This window comes from Lemur catta, chromosome 21 (assembly GCF_020740605.2).
Source record: "Lemur catta isolate mLemCat1 chromosome 21, mLemCat1.pri, whole genome shotgun sequence".
NCBI lineage: Eukaryota > Metazoa > Chordata > Mammalia > Primates > Lemuridae > Lemur > Lemur catta.
The window spans coordinates 32188501-32200864 of record NC_059148.1 but is presented as its reverse complement, the minus strand read 5'-3'; the positions used below and the strand labels follow the sequence as shown (position 1 = coordinate 32200864).

Genomic DNA, 12364 nt, shown 5'->3' with positions numbered 1-12364 from the left:
GCACGCACAGCCTTCCCCGTGGACGCGGCAGCCGGGCTTCACTCGGCAGCACCACACTGTGCTTTGATGCCGCGCACAGGGGCACGTTTTGTAGCTTTGCACAGAGGGAGCTAACAGCTCCGGTTTCTGAAGGGCAGAGAGGACAGGCACCAGGTCCTCAGCTTTCCCTGTTCCCAGACCGAGGCCCGTCACGGGACTGGGGACACCCCGGCCGAGGCTGTGGGTGCCATTGCAGACGTGCTGTGAAATGTGGTAACTCGTGCCCTCAAGCTTCAAAAGCTCACCTTCCTCTCTGGAAGGCTCCGGAACAAGACCCCTCGCGCAGCAGCGTGGGTGTCGCCTGGGCTGGCCCTGCACGGGTGCCCCACAATGGCCATGCTCGGCTCTACCCGCCTTTGGGGTCTTTTCTGAGAAGTTTCCTTTCTTCCCATTTTAGCATGTCTTCCCCTGACCTAGTATTTCTTCTTACTGCCCTTTTCCCCCTCGCAGAATTACCTGGCAACCAGGGGTCTGACGTGGAGAAACATGTTGACGGACAGTCTGGTGGCACTTCAGCGGGGGGCGTTTTTACTGTCTGGTAAGCTTCGTTCACGTGCCGCCGAGCTCTGGAACGGACTCGAGTTCCCAAGGCTTCCTTTGCCTGCTGCAAAGCAGTAGAACCTGGCAGGCCATGCCAGGCAGCGTCACCTGTCTGCTCTCCCGCAGTTACGGCTTCGACCTCCACCCACCCTGGCAGAGAGAGAGGAAGGTCTGGATACGTCTTTTAAAAATTTGGTTTGAGGCCAGGTGCAGTGGCTCACGCCTGTAATCCTAGCCCTCTGGGAGGCCGAGGCAGGTGGATCGCTCGAGGTCAGGAGTTCGAGACCAGCCTGAGCGAGACCCCGTCTCTACTAAAAATAGAAATAAATTATCTGGACAACTAAAATATATATAGAAAAAATTAGCCGGGCATGGTGGCGCATGCCTGTAGTCCCAGCTACTCGGGAGGCTGAGGCAGGAGGATCGCTTGAGCCCAGGAGTTTGAGGTTGCTGTGAGCTAGGCTGACGCCACGGCACTCATTCTAGCCCAGGCAACAAAGTGAGACTCTGTCTCAAAAAAAATAAAAAATAAAATAAAATTTAAAAAATTAAAAAAAAATAAAAATTTGGTTTGAACCTACATGACATGCTCCAGCACCTCTCTCCCCATGGAGGAGGGCGGGATTGCAACTTGGAGGGACCCCACGGGGGTCCACGGGGGTCCTGGTGCCTGTTGTCCTAGGAGGCTCTGGTCTTGGTGTGCTGAGCATCAGCGAGGGTCGCCCTCTCCCAGGGGAGGACAAGGTGGCTTGTGGAATGGGATTTTTGTCACTAAGGGAGACTGTAGAAATATTAACAGGGACTCTTTTTTCTAAGACATAAATTATTAAGAAAGAATTGAGAGGTTTTCCTAAAATCCTTTCAAGCTGTTTCTGTTTCACGGACGCGTCCTAGTGGGCATCTTAGCATGGGTGTCGGGCGTCCTGCGCTGTGACAGCTGCCGTGTGGCCACCCAGATCTGTCACCTGGGTCTGAGCGTCTTCGGGTTCTTAATGGCTTCTTATTTTTGGCTCACAAAGAAAAAGTAAGTGATACAGGGAGGTACAGAGATAAAGTAAAAGTCGCTGGAAATCTACTACCTTGGAGACATGCGGAGTTGACCTGTTCGTGACAGCCTCTCCAGGCACCTTGAGACACATACCCTGTGTCTCATACCACGCCACTTCCACCAAGTCCTACTGTGTACCCCACTTCTACCAAGTCCTGCTGTGCACGCTGCACCCTGGTTTTCACTCAACATGGTGTCATGGACCCCTCTGTCTATGAAGTTCTATATCTTGATTTTTTTAATTGCATAATATTCTAATATCATGGTTTACTTAGCCAATTTATTAATATAGGGTATTTAAATTATTTCCAGTTTTTCACCATTTTAAACAACATTGCAGTTGCTGAGCGTGCAGTATTGTAGACTTGAAAAGTCATCAGCTCAGGATAAACACGTAGGATTCTCAGGATGGTGGTGCACACAGCTGAGGCCACTGGGCACGGTCTCTGTGCTGCCCCGATGTCCGGGGGGCTGAAGGCAGAAGCCGCGGCCACCAGCTCCGTGTTTCCTTCACCTTGTCAGTGGGAGAGGCCAACAGGGATGTGTCATTGTTCTATTTGCCCATTTTTGATTATTAACTAAATTGAAGATCATTTTGCATTTATGGGTCATTTGCTTGTCTGTGATCTTGGCCTGTATTTGTATGAGGCTATTTTGATTTTTTTTTTCTGGTATGGATTTGCATGTTAACTTTGTTAACTGAGGGCACAGCGCATGGTCATTTGTGTTGCAGATGTTTCCACTCTGTCATCAGGATTTCACGTCTGTTTGTTGTGTGTGTTTTCACTGTGATGTTGAAGTTGTAAGTCCTTTCTTGTGTGTGCTCTGGTTTTCATGACATGCTTAGAAATGGGTCAAGAGAAAATGATATTCATTCGTTTTTTTCTTAGTGCATTTTTGGATTTTTTTAATATTTAAATTTTTTATCCGTGTGAGATGATTTTGTCCTAAGAAAATAAATTGGTCTCTCTTGGTTTTGCTCGTGTGGCCCGTTGCCTCAACCCCACTTACGGGCCGGCGCGTTAGCTTGCCCCGGGGTGAGGCCCCGCGTCTGCTCTGCTGCCCTGGGAGGGGACTCGCCTGACGCTGCGGGGTCTGCATGAGGCCATGTCCTTCCAGATCGCAGGGTGACGGGGAACACCGTGCTGTGCTACTGCTGTGGCCTGCGCAGCTTCCGGGAGCTGACCTACCAGTACCGGCAGAACATTCCGGCCTCCGAGTTGCCAGGTGAGGCTCCCACCCACACTCCCGCCCGCCTGAGTACTGCTCGGATCGGCCTTCTTAGCGGACGCTCGGCCTGGCCTTTGCTCGTGCCCAGCAGAGGGGGCCGCCGGCGCGCAGGGAAGCGTGCAGGGAAGCGGGAAGCGCGCAGGGAAGCGGCTGCACGAGGCCCTCGGTCTGTTCGCTGTCACGGACCCAGGCAACCAGGCAGCGCTGCTGGGTAAAACAAGATACATGAAGACGTCCGGTAGACAACTGGAGTGATTTCATTTCCTAAGTTGGATTTTCAATTAAATATGTTTTCCTTTCCTGAAATCTTGGAACCGTCCAAGGGAGTTAGTTATAAACAGTGACAAGATGCTAGTGTTTCAGCCGAAGTTTCTCTCTTTGGAGCTCTACTTAAATTCAATTAGTCGGCCAGGCACAGTGGCTCACACTTGTGATCCCAGCACTTTGGGAGGCTGAGGGTGGAGGATCACTAGAGGCCAGGAATTCAAGGCTGCAGTGAGCTATGATGACACCACTGCACTCCAGCCTGGGCAACAGAGTTGAGACCTTGTCTCAAAAAAAAAAAAAAAAAAAAAAAAAATTCAGTTGATATATCTAATAGACATACGCAATTTTTTCTTTCTCCAGTGGCTGTAACATCCCGTCCTGACTGCTACTGGGGCCGCAACTGCCGCACTCAGGTGAAGGCTCACCACGCGATGTGAGTGAGGCTGGGGCTGCCCATGCGGCCGAGGCTTGGGAAGGCAGGGGAGACAGTCCACTATCTGCTCATAAACACGCTAATTGAGTCATTGTGCCTCTGCAAAGCCACGCAGTATGCAGAGTAACCTCTCCGTTTAGGAATTCTTCTCTTCTGTTACCTTATTTGATGCAGTGTTTATTGCAAACGTTCACTTCCATCTTGCACTCCGAGTCTTCATGGCTGGAGTCACTGGCGGCTTCCAGGGGATGCCCGGCATGAGAGGCTCAGCAGCTTCTGAGCCAGGGGCTGTGGTCACCGCGGGCCACTCACGGAACTAGGGCAGCTGGGAGCTTCTCTGACTGAGCGGTGAGGTGATCACTACAGTCAGTCCCACGCCAGTAGGTGGGCCCCAGCAGGTGCCTGGGGGCTTGGGGTTCGGGGTACAGTCCTTGAGACAGTGCCATCAGCACGAGGGACATCTTCTGATAAAGGTGATCCCACAAAGGAGTAATTTCGTGGAATAAAAGCCATGCTTTGTGTTTGAGCACAAACAGCACGTGGAAGAGACCGTATTGTGAGAAAGGAGATTTCCCTGGTGACTGGCTCACCTTCACTAAGAGATTTCTCTAAGAAAATTATGTAAGGTGTTTTCACTTCTCTTTTAAAAATTTAAAAGAGAAAAAGAAGGCTACCTTTAGGGGTGAATTTCTTTGATATGATTTAGATATGTACTGCTGTAGGTCCACACGCACACACACACAGTGTGTCTCTCAGGTAGTTCTTCCAGTATATGGTTTCAGAATTTATTTGAATACCTGTCTCATGTCCTCTTGTGTAATTTGACCATTCTCTCCCTGCAGGAAATTCAATCATATCTGTGAACAGACGAGGTTCAAGAACTAGGAGTCGGGAAGCCCTCGTAGCTGTGGCGTGTTGGAAGAATGGCAGCACGTTTTAGAAACACTGAACACAGACACGTTAGGGCATCTCTAGAGTCCCTGCGAGATGCTGGGGTCTCTGGTCAGGGACGCTGGCACGACTTTCTCTTGGGTGGAGTTCTGCCCTCCAAAGGAGACCCTCCCAAGGTGCCTGGCGGATCTTGGCAGCCACAGCCTGTCCCCCTGGCAAGCGCTAGGCAGGGACTCTCGGTGGCTGGAGCAGCAGAGGCGGAAGCGCTTCCCGTGGACGGAGTCGTCCCTTCCCACTGAGATGGGACAGCGCAGCTTTGCTCTCTCTGTGCCCCTCCCATAACTAGAGTCACAGCAAGTCTCTTTTCAGGAAAAGCTTCAAGGGAGAAAGGGGAAAGTTTATCAAAAACATTCTGTTTAAGGAAAATGGAACATAAGTTTACAGCCTACAGGATGTACAGAATATTCTACTGTTGGGAAAACCACAGCGTTTTATATATTTTTTATTTTAATAGGTTTGGTGCTTATCTTCTAATAAGATTTAAATATCACAAACTGTAGCACAAATAATATAATTTATAATTTACAAATTGACTAAAATTGGGTATAGTATGGTATTTGAAAGAATAAGCATATGTTTCTGTTTATTAAAAAAAAAAAAAAAATCTACCAATGTCCCAAACTGCTCACCCTGGAAGTGGTATCACGTTACGGGCTCCTTGCTAAGGAGCGTGAGTCTCCGCCGTCACTAGCGTAGGGCTGACCAGGGTCCTGGATGGGGCGGCAGGACCCACCCCCCGACCCCCCAGCTCCCCAAGCCCCGTGGCAGCCCCTCCCCACAGAGACCCCGCAGAGCTCGAGGTGGGGGGGGCACACGGGGCCTTTGTTTCTGGGATCCCTTTCCCACATTAGGTTTGCCATGTCATCTGGAATAATACTTGAAATTTTGGTTTTTGTAAAAAGAAAAATTATCTTTTGTTGAAATCACATGTTATGTTTGTTTGCAATCTGGTAACTTTTTTGCTTCTTCTCAGGAATATGATTTTCAACTGTTGTCTTGCTCTTGATACACACTGAGAAGCAGCACTCTGATTTGTGGAAGAAAGTCCTCTCTTTTGCAATCTAATAAACAGGCCACGTTTGTTTCGCTCCCCGTGTTGGGCTTGCTTGTGTGTGGGCTGCCCCACGTGACGGACCCAGAGCTGGCCTGCAGCTGCCCACGGAGTATCACCCCCCCACCCCCACCCCCACCCCCGTGCCCAGCGCATACGTGCCGACTCCCGGCAAGCTGTGTCTCCTGTGTGCTCTGCTGCAGCACAGGGCTCCTCGTCCTCCCAGTGCCCTGCTCAGAAGCTGCGGCCAGCCCTGCCCCCTGCCTGTCCCATCAGCTGCACACCCTTCAGTGCCGTCAGAGCCCAGCCCTTCCTGGCCCCAAGGGCTCTGAGCTCCAGCCAGGGGAAGAGGGCCAGAGCTTCTGCATAAGACGGTTGGCCCCACAAATGCCAAGCAAATTGGGTAAAACAAGAAGGACTTGGGAATGAGGGCCAACCCTCCTGCTAAGGCCAAATAAAAGCCTTTGAAATAGGTTCTAAATCATCTTAATTACCTTTACACTAGCAGGGCGGCAGTGCTTGGTCAGGCCCAGCTCCGAGAGGTGGGAGCCCAGCGCTGCTGCCTGCACTGTGGCCAAACGGGAGGCGCGGATGAGAGGCTGGAGGGGCTTCTGCCAGCTGGGGGTTCCCCTGCTCTGGGCCGGCAACCTGGGAGAGAGCTATGGCTGGTCTCAGCAGAGGGACCCAGATGCTGCTGCCAGGGCCACTGGGGCGCCAGGAACCTGGCACTGGGAAACGGCTTTCCTCGGGAGACAGCCCAGGAGAAACATGGATTTGTGCATTAGGCTTTTCTCATCATGTCTAAGAACTCTCCCCAAGCGTAGGTCCTGAAAATGTTCTCATATTTTCTTCTAAAAGTAGTAGAGTTTCATACATTTTACACTTAAGTCTGTGATCATTTCAAATTAAAATTATTATTACATTTTTGGAGCCAGGGTCTCTGTAGCCCAGGCTGGAGTGCAGTGGCACAATCATAGCTCACTGCAATCTCAAGCTATCCTGCCTCAGCCTCTGAGCCCCTGGGATTTCAAGCATGAATCACCACCTTGAGTTAAAATTTGCATTTGCAGGTGACTTGATGGTCTATGTAGATAATTCCACGGAATTTACAAAAAAAAAAAACCAAAAACCTAAACAAACCTTATTACTAATAAGTCAGTTCAGTGAAGCCTCTGGATACAAAGTCAACACAGAATTCATCACATTTCTAGAGACTAACAGTGAACATGTAGGAACCAAAGTAAAAAACAATGCCGTTTACAATAGCTTAGAAGAAAATGAAACACTTAGGTATAAACAAGACGTACAGAATCTGTATGCTGAAATTGCAAAACGTGGATGAAAGAGATCAATGAAGACCTAAATAAATGGAGGGACCTACCACGTGCGCAGATGGGAAGGCTGAGTCAACACAGTGAAGATGTCAGTTCTCCCCAATTTGGTCTGTACTTTCATGCAATTTCTATCAAAATCCGGGGAAAGTTTTTTGTAGACAGACAAGCTCTTTGTAACATGTGGACGGAGCCGTCTGGGCCTGCAGAGCCGCCCTCGGTGACGCCCGGGCTTCCCGCAGTGTCGCGGGGGCCGCGCACCGAGCGCCCCCGGCTACGTCTGGACAAATGTGCAGAAGCGATTTATGGGAGGAATTTAATGTCTTTTCAGTAATCGGAGCGCGAACAGCTCGACGCCCCAAGCAAAACCCAGCGGCACAGCTCTGGCTGCGCCTCCCGCCCTAGAGCGTCGGCGTTCCCGCCGCGGAAAAGCGGGCCGTGGCGGTGGCCGCGCGACCCGCGCCGGCGGGAGCAAGGCCCGGGCCGGGAGGGGCGGCCGGACCGCGCGGGGCGAGGCCTTGCGGCCACGCCCATCAGAGGGCGGGGCGAGCGCAGCCACGCCCGCAGCCTGACAGATGGGGCGGGGCAGGACCGGGACTGAGCCCTGCCACGCCACTTCCGCCGGAAGCTCAATTGTTCAGCTTCCTGTCGGGGTGGGTCCTGCAAGTCTGGAAGTTGTGTTTGTACGAGGGAAAGTGCTGCAAACTCTTAAAGTCACTTTCTGAAATCTGCCTGGGATCAGTCAGGGGTGAGCTCGACATGGACCCTGCGGCCAGAGCGTCCCTGGCCCTACGGCGGCTGCTGGCGAGCAGAGGACTACACTCTCTCTTCCGGAACGGAGGCCGCGCGTACAGGCTGTTTCCGGGGGGCCCGTAGTTGTTGCACCGCCGCGCCCCGCCCCTGGCGCGGCCACGTCTGCGCCGGAGCAGCCGGGCCGGGCGGTCGCCGCGGCTTCCGCAGCGCTAGGGTGAGAGTCGCGGGGGCCACGGTGCCCCGGGGCCGGGCTCGTGCCGGGAGAGGGCCCAGGAGTCGGCGGCGGAGACCGGGCGGCGGGCGAGGGGCAGCGGGGCCTGGGCGCGGCTGCCTCCGGGAGCGACGCGGTGACGGCCGTTCCAGTCACCTCCTCACTCGGGCCCGGAAGGCAGCTCCAGCTGTTAGCGGGGCTGCCTCTGTGGACACCGATTCACTCGAGCCCTTACGGGACGCTTGTCTGCGCCTGGTAGGGTGTGATTCGTCCCGAAGGTGTCTACTGCGGCTGCTCGGGCAGTACTTATGTTTTAAGTCTTGTCCTTTGCAGTTTAATTTTAATTTTTTTTTTTTTTGAGTAGAGGTCGCGCTCTGTCTCCCAGACTGGAGTGCAGTGGAGTCGTTACAGCTCACTGCAGCCTCGAACTCCGGGGCTCAAGCGATCCTCCCACCTCAGCCTCCCGCGTAGACAGATGTCATTTGCAGTTGATGACGAACGTGATATGCTGTCGGGCAGTTTGTGGGCAACCGTGTTGTAAAGAATCCATGTACTCCCCTGTTTCCCTCTGTCCCTGGCAGACTGATTATTTCTATTCTAGGTGCCCAGAGGTGTTTCCCTGGTTCAGTGCTACTGTCCAGAGGGTCGGGTCCAGGCAGCCAGGCACCGTCACTAGTATGAACCCGGTGAACAGCTCGACCCTCATCCACCAGATATTTATCGAGTGCCTGTTGTGTGACAGGTCCTGTTCGTGGAGGCCCCGGGGTTCAGTGGTGAAGTCTTGTCAGGTTCCCTGTCCTCGCTGAGCGCACCTGGTGGAGGGACACATGAGACTGTTACTGGGAGTGCTGATGGTGATTGGGGTGGGTAAGCTGCTTTCAGCTGTATGGGAAGATCCGTAAGGGAGGTGACTTTTGTGCCAAAGCCTCTGTGACAAGAAGCTGGCCACGCAGAGTTGTGGGGAAAGAGCGTTTGAAACAGAATGAACTGGAAGTGTGAAGACCTTGAAGAAGGAGCAAGTTCAGTGCTTATGGCTCATGTGTAATGAAAAAGGAGGAAAGTGATAGGAGTTTGGCTGCAGGTGTAGGCAGGGGCCAGATCACATTCGGCTTCCTAGTTCCTGGTGAGAGCTTGGATTTTATTATCATTGGGACATTGCAAGCCATTTACGGGTGACTCATGGATTTCTTTTATTTGTCTCTTCAATATCATGAACATTGCCCTTTATAGCCCTTTAATAGCTTTCACTTACAGTGTTCTTTGAATGGCAAGAAAAGGAAATAAGTCAGCTATAAAGTGGGAATGGTAGAGAAAAAAAAAAAAAAGAAGGAAATAAGTCACCTGGCATTGCCCAGATTCAAAAGTAGCTTTTTTTTTCTTTTTTTGCCAGTTGTCTTAAGAAATAGTGTACTTTCTCAGTTGGCTTTTACTTATTCATTTTGACAAGGAACAGTTGAAGGGAAAGTAACAATAATAATTGTTCCCATTTTATTGAAGATGTAGGACAGACCCTCTGCCTTCTTGCATTTAATCCTGGCAGAAATTTTATATTTTTTTTTTATTGGTTTACTGATGAGGAAACAGGCTAAGAGTGGGTAAGAAATCTTCGAAAAATCTCATGGCTGAGTGGTGGAGGAGTCAGGATATGAAGTAGAGAGGTCCGATTCCCCAGCCTGTCCACCTCTCCTGTGTGTTTCTGCTGCACACAAGGTTTGCTTTTGGCTTTCACTTGGTATGTAGGGCTCCGTGTCCCTTTGGATCCTAGTGTAGCCTCCCTCAACCGGATATCATCTTAAGGAAATCTGGTTTATCTTTGCCTGTGCTCTATTGCTAACTGCTGAGAGGAACAACTTAAATAAGGTGGGGTCCACGTAGCTGTTAACGTATATATGTGGAATTTATCTAATCTGCTGAACGGGAGAAGCCAGAAGTCCTACAGGCACCTGGGGGGGTGGTTTCTCAGTGTGAAGCCCCCTGATGTTGGACAAGGGTGAACCTCAATCTGTGAGTACCTTTTGAAGTTCCACGTGACGGCTTTGCCTGTTTCTTCCCTCTAGGAAACATAGGAATGCAAGTGGTCAAAAATAAGATTGACCTCTTTATTTTTTCTTTTAATCACAAAATGGAATGCCTGTTACCAATAACAGCTTCCTTGCGACACACCCCCAGCTGTCTGATCCTCCCCCCGTTGCCCAGAGATTAGCTTTTGTCAGCGGTCTGAGGTAATGAGCCCCTGAACGACTGAGTCATGCTAACTAAAATTCAAGTGAGACCGAGGAGAGAGAATGCCAGTTTATTGCCGTACAGGGAGGAGTATCACTGTCACCAAACGCCACTTTGGGCCCAGGCAGTAAATCCCGTCTCTGTAGTCCAGCCTCGAGAGGAACTGCGTGTAAACAGGAGCCGTCTTTATGAGCTGCCAGAATAAGTCTCAGTCCCGGGGTCCCCATTCTGGGTGGGGGCAGGACTGCTTGGGAGTCACAGGGTGTCCTGTGTAGCCGGACATCAGAATGAGGGAGTCAAATGAGTGGAAGCTGTGATGGCTTCGGGCCCAGACAGCCTGAAGTGTCTGTCGCCGTGCGTGGCGTGCCTTCGCAGTGGCACCTGAACACCCTTGGCCAAGGTGTCTCTTTCCTGGGCAACGTTAGGGGTGGGCGTCGTCACTGTTTGGCTCTGTGGCTGTTCCCTTCTGCCTAGTCTGTCTTCAGTGGCCAAATCCGGTCCTGCTGGTCGTCCTGTTCTTCCCGTCCAGGGGAGGCTTGTTTGGAGTGCAGCCTTTGCAGTGTGTTCTTCTGGCCTCTACCTCCCGGGGCCACTCTGTCCCCCGTCAAAACTCGAGCTTTCAGGTATTTTCCGTAGGAAGAGTTAAGGGATTTTCTGTATTTTAAAAGGCAGTGTTGATGCTCAGGGATCCAAATACTCTATCGTTTTGTTTCGGAACTGTTAGCTTGACTGCCAAGGGGTGGACTTGGCAGAGCCAAGGATTCAGTTCAGTGTCGTGAGGGGGCAGTGTTCGAGGTCGTGGGGACACGGACTTGGAAGGATAGTTTTTGTTTTCGGGGATCTGACCAGGGAATGGGCACACACACAGTTGCAAGCATGACGTGCCGTGGCAGAGGGCACACGTGAGGTACAGTGATGACCGGAGGGAGTGTGCAGGGCACTTTGCCCGTGAGGCCCGGAGAGACGTCAGAGGCAGCGCCTGGTGCAGTCGGGGAAGGACAGTGGGGGTTTCCCTGGCGGTCGGGGGAGACGGGCGTTCCTGGCAGAGAGGCCAGATCTGCGGTCCTAGACACGGCAAGCTTTCATCTGACAAACACAGGACACGTGGGCGCTGTGGGGACAGACAGGGATTGGATGTCACCCGCACTCCCACCCCACCAGGCAGAAGCAAGGACGTAGCGAAGCAAAATGCAAGTTTTCTTTTGCTAGGGACACTTCCGGGATGACCAGTCCCTGCAGTGTGCCAGTATCCGGTGACAGAGTCCACGTTCCACCACACTCATTCCCACGTGTCCATCTGTGACTCCTCTGTCCTGGAAGCGGCAAGTCTGTGGTGAAGGGGCACCTTGGCCATCGCTTTGCTGATGTGCCTTACCCTGCTCCGTGTGTCCCCGCGGTGTCGCACCTGGCCTGGCTGACTTTCCACCCGCTGTCCTGGGGCGTGTGTGGGTCTGTAGCTGGGGGCAGGCGTGGTGGGCATCACGGTGGTTTTCCTGTGAAATGGTGGTTTTCAGAGGGTTCTGTGGAGTGAGTGAGGACGGCCGTGTCGCTGGAATCTCTGCCCAGGCTCCGGGGACCCGTTTCTCTCCCCATCCACCCAGAAAGTCTCCAGGGATGGAAGATGCTACTGACGATTGTAAAGACAAAAATGAGATTGAGAATTTATTTTACAAAGAATTATTTTTGGGCCAGCCTCAATAACTTCCTTAATTTCTGTGATTCAGACATTGTTTTAGTGTTCAGATATTTGTATGTGCTGGCCAGGCTGTGCATTTGTATGTGCATCCCAGAGCCCTTGGCGGCAGTTCTTTGATCAGCTCTATTGGATTTATAGTTACTGATGTTACCACACATTTCTATTAACAGTACTCTCCAGTTACAAACCCGTAATGCTAGTTTTACACTAATAACTTATAGACCTTTTTATGTTAACAACACTGTTATCAACTTATCCTGGCTCTGGCCTGTGGGGAGCGAGGTGGCAGAGAGGAAAACGTGGGTTATTACAGTGACAAGCAGATGCTCGTAGGTCTGCACGTCCCTGTGTTAGTCACTGGTGGTGTCAGGAGACTGGGTCACACCCACCACCAGCAGGTGCCCTGTCACAGGTGAACAGTCACCGATGGCAGGTGAGTGACAGCGAAAGCTCCTGGCACGACCAGCACCCGTGTGACCTGCCGCTACCCAGTCAGCGGCACACCTGCTTGTTGAGGGCCACCGTGTGGCTTCCTGTCTGTGATTTCTGTATGGGATTCGTAAGCTGGAGACAAAGGCTGTGTAACGTTTA

At 51.8% G+C, this 12364-nt stretch overlaps 2 protein-coding genes across 9 annotated transcripts in view; both read left to right on the top strand.

The window, feature by feature from the left end:
- Positions 1-5596, top strand: part of CHFR (checkpoint with forkhead and ring finger domains) — a 29091-nt gene extending 23495 nt beyond the window's left edge. For 3 of the 5 annotated variants that reach the window (XM_045534096.1, XM_045534093.1, XM_045534094.1), the window contains 4 exons: positions 490-577; positions 2747-2854; positions 3485-3557; positions 4400-5596. In XM_045534096.1, coding sequence (XP_045390052.1) covers positions 490-577; positions 2747-2854; positions 3485-3557; positions 4400-4442 — 312 coding nt within the window. In that variant the 3' untranslated portion in view covers positions 4443-5596. Of the gene's footprint in view, positions 1-489; positions 578-2746; positions 2855-3484; positions 3558-4399 lie in introns of those variants that run through there. The other 2 variants (XM_045534095.1, XM_045534097.1) reach the window with 2 other exon arrangements.
- Positions 5597-7562: 1966 nt separating this feature from the next.
- The window catches only part of GOLGA3 (golgin A3), a 45903-nt gene continuing 41101 nt past the window's right edge, over positions 7563-12364 (top strand). For all 4 annotated transcript variants that reach the window (XM_045534090.1, XM_045534089.1, XM_045534088.1 and 1 more), the window contains exon 1: positions 7563-7857. The gene's annotated coding sequence lies outside the window, so the exon portion shown is untranslated. The remainder of the gene's footprint in view (positions 7858-12364) is intronic.